The sequence below is a fragment of the Cherax quadricarinatus genome, chromosome 77, assembly GCF_038502225.1.
Source record: "Cherax quadricarinatus isolate ZL_2023a chromosome 77, ASM3850222v1, whole genome shotgun sequence".
Lineage (NCBI taxonomy): Eukaryota > Metazoa > Arthropoda > Malacostraca > Decapoda > Parastacidae > Cherax > Cherax quadricarinatus.
In genome coordinates this window covers 3,017,047-3,028,151 of record NC_091368.1, presented here as the reverse complement: position 1 = coordinate 3,028,151, position 11,105 = coordinate 3,017,047, and the positions used below count along the sequence as shown (strand labels likewise).

Genomic DNA, 11,105 nt, shown 5'->3' with positions numbered 1-11,105 from the left:
CCCCCCTAACACAGTGCTGGTAGCTAGCCCCCCTAACACAATGCAGGCAGCTAGCTCCCTAACACAGTGCTGGCAGCTAGCCCCTCTAACAAAGTGCTGGCAGCTAGCCCCCTAACACAGTGCTGACAGCTAGCCCCATAACACAGTGCTGGTAGCTAGCCCCCCTAACACAGTGCTGGCAGCTAGCCCCCCTAACACAGTGTTGGCAGCTAACCCCCCTAACACAGTGCTGGCAGCTAGCCCCTCCCCTTCACTCAGTGCTGGTAGCTAGCCCCCTAACACAGTGCTGACAGCTAGCCCCCTCACACAGTGCTGGCAGCTTGCCCCCTAACACAGTGCTGACAGCTAGCCCCCCTATCACAGTGCTGGCAGCTAGCCCCCTAACACAGTGCTGACAGCTACCCCTCCTAACACAGTGCTGACAGCTAGCCCCCTAACACAGTGCTGCCAGCTAGCCCCCCTAACACAGTGCTGGCAGCTAGACCCGCTAACACAGTGCTGGCAGCTAACCCCCTAACACAGTGCTGGCAGCTAACCCCCCCTAACACAGTGCCGGAAGCTAGTCCCCTAACACAGTGATGGCAGCTAGCCCCCCTAACACAGTGCTGGCAGCTAGTCCCCTAACACAGTGCTTGCAGCTAGCCCCCTAACACAGTGCTTGCAGCTAGCCCCCTAACACTGTGCTTGCAGCTAGCCCTCTAACACAGTTCTGGTAGCTAGCCCCCCTAACACAGTGCTGGCAGCTAGCCCCCCTAACACAGTGCTGGCAGCTAGCCCCCTAACACAGTGCTGGCAGCAAGCCCCCCTAACACAGTGCTGGCAGCAAGCCCCCCTAACACACTGCTGGAAGCAAGCCCCCCTAACACAGTGCTGGCAGCTAGCCCCCCTTACACAGTGCTGGCAGCTAGCCCCCTAACACAGTGCTGGCAGCTAGCCCCCCCTAACACAGTGCTGGCAGCTAGCCCCCTAACACAGTGCTGGTAGCTAGCCCCCTAACACAGTGCTGGCAGCTAGCCCCCTAACACAGTGCTGACAGCTAGCCCCCTAACACAGTGCTAGCAGCTAGCCCCCTAATACAGTGCTGGCAGCTAGCCCCCCTAACACAGTGCTGGCAGCTAGCCCCCTAACACAGTGCTGGCAGCTAGCCCCCTAACACAGTGCTGGCAGCTAGCCCCCTAACACAGTGCTGGCAGCTAGCCCCCTAACACAGTTCTGGCAGCTAGCCCCCCCTAACACAGTGCTGGCAGCTAGCCCCCTAACACAGTGCTGGCAGCTAGCCCCCCTAACACAGTGCTGGCAGCTAGCCCCCCCTAACACAGTGCTGGCAGCTAGCCCCCTAACACAGTGCTGGAAGGTAGTCCTTAACACATTACTGGAAAGTAGCCTCCGAATACAGTTCTAGAAGCTAGCCCCTAACACCGTGTTAGAAGCTAGCCCCTAACACCGTGTTAGAAGCTAGCCCCCCTAACACCGTGTTAGAAGCTAGCCCCTAACACCGTGTTAGAAGCTAGCCCCCCTAACACCGTGTTAGAACCTAGCCTCCCTAACACCGTGTTAGAAGCTAGCCCCCCTAACACCGTGTTAGAAGCTAGCCCCTAACACCGTGTTAGAAGCTAGCCCCCTAACACCGTGTTAGAAGCTTGCCCCTAACACCGTGTTAGAAGCTAGCTCCCCTAACACCGTGTTAGAAGCTAGCCCCCCTAACACCGTGTTAGAAGCTAGCCCCCCTAACACCGTGTTAGAAGCTAGCCCCCCTAACACCGTGTTAGAAGCTAGCCCCTAACACCGTGTTAGAAGCTAGCCCCCCTAACACCGTGTTAGAACCTAGCCTCCCTAACACCATGTTAGAAGCTAGCCCCCCTAACACCGTGTTAGAAGCTAGCCCCTAACACCGTGTTAGAAGCTAGCCCCCTAACACCGTGTTAGAAGCTTGCCCCTAACACCGTGTTAGAAGCTAGCTCCCCTAACACCGTGTTAGAAGCTAGCCCCCCTAACACCGTGTTAGAAGCTAGCCCCCCTAACACCGTGTTAGAAGCTAGCCCCCTAACACCGTGTTAGAAGCTAGCCCCTAACACCGTGTTAGAAGCTAGCCCCCTAACACCGTGTTAGAAGCTAGCCCCTAACACAGTGTTAGAAGCTAGCCCCCCTAACACCGTGTTAGAAGCTAGCCCCCCTAACACCGTGTTAGAGGCTAGCCCCCTAACACCGTGTTAGAAGCTAACACTAAACCATCCTCCTCCCTCTCAAAATTCTATCCAAACTTAGATTTCAAAGTTATCTTTGATGCATCACAAGCAACAGGTGACGCAACCAAGTTTGAAAAAAAAAATTTAGTTAATTCGCCCGTGTTTTTGAGAGTAAAACTTAGCTCAAGTTGGCTAAGTTTCAACTCAAGTTCAGAAAAAAGGTCTTTTGGGCCAGAATTCCTAAACTAAGTTAGGTAGTGAAGTTGGATTTAGTTGACGTACGTGTGAGGTTAGGTGGAACTTAGATAACTTATGTTGGTAGGATGAGTGAGAAGAACCAAGTAGAGAGGTACCAGACTAAGTTATACGTGAAGGTAAAACGGAAGCCTGGTAAATGTTTCGCACTCTGGCAGTAGGGGTGTGTGTGTTTGTGTGTGTGTGTGTGTGTGTGTGTGTGTGTTTGTGTGTGTTTGTGTGTGTTTGTGTGTGTGTGTGTGTGTGTGTGTGTGTGTGTGTGTGTGTGTGTGTGTGTGTGTGTGTGTGTGTGTGTGTGTGTGTGTGTGTGTGTTTGTGTGTGTTTGTGTGTGTGTGTGTGTGTGTGTGTGTGTGTGTGTGTGTGTTTGTGTGTGTGTGTGTGTGTGTGTGTGTGTGTGTGTGTGTGTGTGTTTGTGTGTGTGTGTGTGTGTGTGTGTGTGTGTGTGTACTCACCTATTTGTGGTTGCAGGGGTCGAGTCCTAGCTCCTGGCCCCGCCTCTTCACCGGTTGCTACTAGACCCTCTCTCTCCCCGCTCCACGAGCTTTATCAAACCTCGTCTTAAAACTGTGTATGGTTCCTGCCTCCACTACGTCATTTTCTAGGCTATTCCACTGCCTTACAACTCTATGACTGAAGAAATACTTCCTACTATCTCTCTGACTCATTTGTGTCTTCAACTTCCAATTGTGGCCTCTTGTTTCTGTGTCCCCTCCCTGGAACATCCTGTCCTTGTCCACCTTGTCTATTCCACGCAGTATTTTATATGTCGTTATCATGTCTCCCCTGACCCTCCTGTCCTCCAGTGTCGTCAGGCCGATTTCCCTTAATCTTTCTTCATAGGACATTCCCCTTAGCTCTGGAACTAACCTTGTCGCAAACCTTTGTACTTTCTCTAGTTTCTTGACGTGCTTTATCAAGTGCGGGTTCCAAACAGGTGCTGCATACTCCAGTATGGGCCTGACATACACGGTGTACAGTGTCTTGAATGATTCCTTACTAAGGTATCGGAATGCTGTTCTCAGGTTTGCCAGGCGCCCATATGCTGCAGCAGTTATCTGATTGATGTGTGCTTCCGGAGACATGCTCGGTGTTATACGGTGTGTGTGTGTGTGTGTGTGTGTGTGTGTGTGTGTGTGTGTGTGTGTGTGTGTTTGTGTATGTTTGTGTGTGTGTGTGTGTGTGTGTGTGTGTGTGTGTGTGTGTGTGTGTGTGTGTGTGTGTGTGTGTGTGTGTGTGTGTGTGTGTGTGTGTGTTTGTGTGTGTTTGTGTGTGTGTGTGTGCATGTGTGTGTGCGTGTGTGTTTGTGTGTGTGTGTGTGTGTGTGTGTGTGTGTGTGTGTGTGTGTGTGTGTGTGTGTGTGTGTGTGTGTGTGTGTGTGTGTGTGTGTGTGTATATAAATTTGCAACACTCACTCTGCCTTGTTGCACAACCATTTACTAACAGTATGATGCCCCAGGTGAGGGCATGTAACCCTATCATACCCTGTGTGAGGGTATGTGACCCTACTCCCACCCTATGTTACGATATGTGACCCTACCACACCCTATGTGAGGATATGTGACCCTGCCACACCCTATGTGTGGGTATGGAACCCTACCATACTCTTTGTGAGTGTATAGTGTGTATATATATATATATATATATATATATATATATATATATATATATATATATATATATATATATATATATATATATATATATATATATATATATATATGTCGTGCCGAATAGGTAAAACTGGACAATTAGCAAGAACTCATTTAAAATTAAGTCTTTTCTAAAATTTTCTCTTATACGTTTAAAGATATATTTTTTCATTTATATTAATGTAAAAATTAATAATTTTGTACCAAAAGAACCTTAGAAAACTTACCTGACCTTATAATAACAAGCGTAATTAAATTTAACCTAATCCAACAAAATATATTTTAGATAAGTTTACAATAATTTAATAATAAACAAATGCAAAGAAATATGTTTTTTTTCGTTAGCTCCAGAATGATTTTTTCGGAATTACTGCATACACAAATTTTCGCTTGTGTTATTCGGCAAGAAGATCTTTGTTATTTAATATTTCAGATGGTGATACGTGCCTGTGTGGTGATGTTGGTGATGGTGATGGTGATGGTGATGGTGATGGTGGTTGGAGCAGAGACGAGAGAGCGAGAGAAGAGATTCGTATTTATCAACACTATATTACCTATGAAGATGGGTGAGTATGGTGAAGATTGTTGAGGATGGTGAAGATGGTTAGCACTGTGCACCATAACTACAGTGCCACTCACCCTACACTGTGCACCATAACTACAGTGCCACACACCCTATACTGTGCACCATAACTACAGTGCCACACACCCTACAATGTGCACCATAACTACAGTGCCAAACACCCTATACTGTGCACCATAACTACAGTGCCACACACCCTACACTGTGCACCATAACTACAGTGCCACACACCCTACACTGTGCACCATAGCTACAGTGCCACACACCCTACACTGCGCACCATAACTACAGTGCTACACACCCTACACTGTGCACCATAGCTACAGTGCCACACACCCTACACTGTGCACCATAACTACAGTGCCAAACACCCTATACTGTGCACCATAACTACAGTGCCACACACCCTACACTGTGCACCATAACTACAGTGCCAAACACCCTATACTGTGCACCATAACTACAGTGCCACACACCCTACACTGTGCACCATAACTACAGTGCCACACACCCTACACTGTGCACCATAACTACAGTGCCAAACACCCTATACTGTGCACCATAACTACAGTGCCACACACCCTACACTGTGCACCATAGCTACAGTGCCACACACCCTACACTGTGCACCATAACTACAGTGCCACACACCCTACACTGTGCACCATAACTAAAGTGCCACACACCCTACACTGTGCACCATAACTACAGTGCCACACACCCTACACTGTGCACCATAACTACAGTGCCAAACACCCTATACTGTGCACCATAACTACAGTGCCACACACCCTACACTGTGCACCATAGCTACAGTGCCACACACCCTACACTGTGCACCATAACTACAGTGCCACACACCCTACACTGTGCACCATAACTAAAGTGCCACACACCCTACACTGTGCACCATAACTACAGTGCCACACACCCTACACTGTGCACCATAACTACAGTGCCACACACCCTACACTGTGCACCATAACTACAGTGCCACACACCCTACACTGTGCACCATAGCTACAGTGCCACACACCCTACACTGTGCACCATAACTACAGTGCCACACACCCTACACTGTGCACCATAACTACAGTGCCACACACCCTACACTGTGCACCATAACTACAGTGCCACACACCCTACACTGTGCACCATAACTACAGTGCCACACACCCTACACTGTGCACCATAACTACAGTGCCACACACCCTACACTTTGCACCATAACTACAGTGCCACACACCCTACACTGTGCACCATAACTACAGTGCCAAACACCCTATACTGTGCACCATAACTACAGTGCCACACACCCTACACTGTGCACCATAACTACAGTGCCACACACCCTACACTGTGCACCATAACTACAGTGCCACACACCCTACACTGTGCACCATAACTACAGTGCCACACACCCTACACTGTGCACCATAACTACAGTGCCACACACCCTACACTGTGCACCATAACTACAGTGCCACACACCCTACACTGTGCACCATAACTACAGTGCCACACACCCTACACCAACATTACGGTCCACAACTTATAAACCCAAAATTTACACATGTTTTCCATACCGTGTTTTCTCTATGTTTCCAGGTTTTCTGATGAACATCGCAGTGTCCCTGGCACTGCCCACACTGGCACCGGTCAACGGCAGGTCGTTACAAGTGCAGAGCAGCGTAGTGAGAGAGCTGGCACCAGAGGACCTCACTTGGGACCCAGCCTATGAACTTCCACTCATGAAACTCACTATTTACTTCGCCCATCTCGAGGTTTAGTGTTAAACCCGGTGGTTTTTAGCCATAGGTTTAGTACAGTAAGCTCTCGAATGACAGATACTTTGAAAAGTTTCTGTATTTTGTATATCATTATTATACACGATACATAATGTCCCCAATGTGTTCGTAAGTTGAAGTTTTACTGTATAATGTGTTCGTAAGTTGAAGTTTTACTGTATAATGTGTTCGTAAGTTGAAGTTTTACTGTATAATGTGTTCGTAAGTTGAAGTTTTACTGTATAATGTGTTCGTAAGTTGAAGTTTTACTGTGTAATGTGTTCGTAAGTTGAAGTTTTACTGTATAATGTGTTCGTAAGTTGAAGTTTTACTGTGTAATGTGTTCGTAAGTTGAAGTTTTACTGTGTAATGTGTTCGTAAGTTGAAGTTTTACTGTGTAATGTGTTCGTAAGTTGAAGTTTTACTGTATAATGTGTTCGTAAGTTGAAGTTTTACTGTATAATGTGTTCGTAAGTTGAAGTTTTACTGTGTAATGTGTTCGTAAGTTGAAGTTTTACTGTATAATGTGTTCGTAAGTTGAAGTTTTACTGTATAATGTGTTCGTAAGTTGAAGTCTTACTGTATCATGTGTTCGTAAGTTGAAGTTTTACTGTATAATGTGTTCGTAAGTTGAAGTCTTACTGTATCATGTGTTCGTAAGTTGAAGTTTTACTGTATAATGTGTTCGTAAGTTGAAGTTTTACTGTATCATGTGTTCGTAAGTTGAAGTTTTACTGTATCATGTGTTCGTAAGTTGAAGTCTTACTGTATCATGTGTTCGTAAGTTGAAGTCTTACTGTATCATGTGTTCGTAAGTTGAAGTCTTACTGTATCATGTGCTCGTAAGTTGAAGAACTAATGTACTGGTTTTTGATACTGAAGTGCTCTGTGGAGAGGGACGGGGGTTCCTGGTAGGGGGTTACTGGTGGTAGTGGTAGTTTTAGGATTGTGGTAGTTACTGGTAGTATTGGTAGTCTTATGGTTGTTATGGATCATGGTGGAGTTACTGGTGGTAATAACAGTATTGTGATTGTGGTAGTTACTGGTAATAATGGTAGTCTTATGGTTGTCATGGTTCATGGTAGTTATTGGTGGTGGTTACTGGTAATAATGGTAGTCTTACGGTTGTCATGGTTCATGGTAGTTACTGGTTGTTGTTACTGGTGATAATCCTCACCCAAAAATGAGAAATATAGATATATTTTTAGAAATATAAATATATTTTTAAGCTTTCTTTTATTCTATTAAGCTTTCTTTTCTTCTATTAGCTTTCTTTTCTTCTATTAGCTTTCTTTTCTTCTATTAGCTTTCTTTTCTTCTATTAAGCTTTCTTTTCTTCTATTAAGCTTTCTTTTCTTCTATTAAGCTTTCTTTTCTTCTATTAAGCTTTCTTTTCTTCTATTAAGCTTTCTTTTCTTCTATTAAGCTTTCTTTTCTTCTATTAAGCTTTCTTTTCTTCTATTAATCTTTCTTTTCTCATATTAAGCTTTCTTTTCTTCTATTAAGCTTTCTTTTCTTCTATTAAGCTTTCTTTTCTTCTATTAAGCTTTCTTTTCTTCTATTAAGCTTTCTTTTCTTCTATTAAGCTTTCTTTTTAATTTTCTCACTATTTTCTTGCACAATTCTCTTTATTTTGGTGTATGAGTTGTGTATTTTTTGTGTTAGAGAAGTATTTTTTCCTGACAGCTGCCGGTGCTGTCGTGTCAGGAGCGACTGATCTGTGAGCTGACAGCTGACCCTGACACTTTCTTCCCCATCAGCCAGATCTTCATGAAGGAACTCAGGTACTGTCAGTCTTGAACCATCACACACCTGCAGCAGACACACTAACTCTGGCAACACACACCTGCAGCAGACACATTAACACTGGCAACACACACCTGCAGCAGACACACTAACACTGGCAACACACACCTGCAGCAGACACACTAACACTGGCAACACACACCTGCAGCAGACACACTAACACTGGCAACACACACCTGCAGCAGACACACTAACACTGGCAACACACACCTGCAGCAGACACACTAACACTGGCATCACACACCTGCAGCAGACACACTAGCACTGGCATCACACACCTGCAGCATACACACTAACACCGGCAACACACACCTGCAGCAGACACACTAACACTGGCAACACACACCTGCAGCAGACACACTAACACTGGCATCACACACCTGCAGCAGACACACTAACACTGGCAACACACACCTGCGCAGACACACTAAGACTGGCAACACACACCTGCAGCAGACACACTAACACTGGCAACACACACCTGCAGCAGACACACTAACACTGGCAACACACACCTGCGGCAGACACACTAACACTGGCAACACACACCTGCAGCAGACACATTAACACTGGCAACACACACCTGCGGCAGACACACTAACACTGGCAACACACACCTGCAGCAGACACACTAACACTGGCAACACACACCTGCGGCAGACACACTAACACTGGCAACACACACCTGCGGCAGACACACTAACACTGGCAACACACACCTGCAGCAGACACATTAACACTGGCAACACACACCTGCGGCAGACAAACTAACACTGGCAACACACACCTGCAGCAGACACATTAACACTGACATCACACATCTGCAGCAGACACATTAGCACTGACATCACACACCTGCAGCAGACACATTAACACTGACATCACACATCTGCAGCAGACACATTAGCACTGACATCACACACCTGCAGCAGACACATTAACACTGACATCACACATCTGCAGCAGACACATTAGCACTGACATCACACACCTGCAGCAGACACATTAGCACTGACATCACACACCTGCAGCAGACACATTAACACTGACATCACACACCTGCAGCAGACACATTAACACTGACATCACACACTTGCAGCAGACACCTTAACACTGACATCACACACCTGCAGCAGACAAGTCCCTACTGTTACTCTAACATGTCCGACTCACAACAGCCAATCACTGGATAAAATCAATTATTCTCGTTGTATTTAACTAACTCCCGTTGCTCCTGTTGTGACGTTGCTATATACTGTTCCAACAGGCTTGTTAATGGGCTAGTTACAATGAAGTTAGAGTCAATAATGACCTATCCCATCAGGCTAGTTAATGGCCTAGATACAATGAAGCTAGACTCTCTAATGGCATTATATTTCGACAGGCTTGTTAATGGACCAGATACAATGAAAGACTTTCTAATGACCTTCTCTCCCAACAGGCTTATTAATGGGCCAGTTACAATGAAGTCAGACTCTCTGATGTGGAAGTACATGACTGCTGCTCGTGAGGGTTTCACCTCACCCATTGAAAACTGTGCTAGAGCCTACGCCAGCTGTCCTGTACCAGCTGAGAGGATCATCAACATGCCTCAGCTCAGACTCTGGCAGTACTTTGCTTCAAGACTTAACATTGATGTTTTCTAAATGCAGTGGAACCAGGAGTTAAGTCCTGGCTTTCTCCCTTCCCATTATTAGAGTTCCTCTCTCATAACCTTCCCTTCTTTACCTCCCACTAGTGACAATCATTAACTCTACCCATCAATCTCTTCCACTAGTGACACTAAATCTACTCTTCCATTAGTAACACTTACTAAATCTACTCTTCCATTAGTAACACTTACTAAATCTACTCTTCCATTAGTAACACTTACTAAATCTACTCTTCCATTAGTAACACTTACTAAATCTACTCTTCCATTAGTAACACTTACTAAATCTACTCTTCCATTAGTAACACTTACTAAATCTACTCTTCCATTAGTAACACTTACTAAATCTACTCTTCCATTAGTAACACTTACTAAATCTACTCTTCCATTAGTAACACTTACTAAATCTACTCTTCCATTAGTAACACTTACTAAATCTACCCTTCCATCTCTACCGTAGGTGACAGTCACTAAGTTTACCCTTCCATTACCAGGTACAAGCCACAACAAGGTCTTTTCTTTACACATAAAAGCACCACAACAAAATAACTACCAGTCAGTAAAACAAACACAATAATGTATAACCAGACACAAAGCAAATTATCTTGAATGTTGAAGGAATTAGTTATCCCATCACCACAAGTGATTGTGTTGGAACAAGAATGATACCAGTAACAGGACGGCCATCAACCATAACAAATATATATATATATATATATATATATATATATATATATATATAATATATATATATATATATATATATATATATATATATATATATATATATATATATATATATATATATATATATATATATATATATATATATATGTATATATAATATTCTTTAGGTTATTACAATCATTTATATTTTAAGTTTTTAATTCCTTTTCATTAAAAATTTAATTGGTAATTAGTGAGTGTCGTAATAGCTTAATTGTTCAATATTTTTTTAAATTCTGGGACTTATAATATAATTTTTTGTGAGTCAATTCTTGACTCATACATCGATGTATATTTATAATAAATTAAGTTGTATTGAAGACTTTCTTTCCCTCTGTATTTTGAACTTTCATCACGATAGGTTTGAGCATGTGAATGTAATTCATTCTTAAGACTGGTTGTGTACAGTGACAAGTGTATATCTCTGTGTATATATACTGACAAGTGTATATCTCTGTGTA

The 11,105-nt window shown here is 44.2% G+C and overlaps 1 protein-coding gene across 1 annotated transcript in view; it reads left to right on the top strand.

The window, feature by feature from the left end:
- LOC128702019 (uncharacterized) overlaps positions 1-10,638 on the top strand; it is an 11,918-nt gene extending 1,280 nt beyond the window's left edge. The window contains exons 2-5 of the mRNA XM_070101405.1: positions 4,525-4,657; positions 6,283-6,458; positions 8,148-8,245; positions 9,709-10,638. Of these exons, the coding sequence (XP_069957506.1) occupies positions 4,525-4,657; positions 6,283-6,458; positions 8,148-8,245; positions 9,709-9,913 (612 nt within the window). The 3' untranslated portion in view covers positions 9,914-10,638. The remainder of the gene's footprint in view (positions 1-4,524; positions 4,658-6,282; positions 6,459-8,147; positions 8,246-9,708) is intronic.
- Positions 10,639-11,105: the final 467 nt, after the last annotated feature.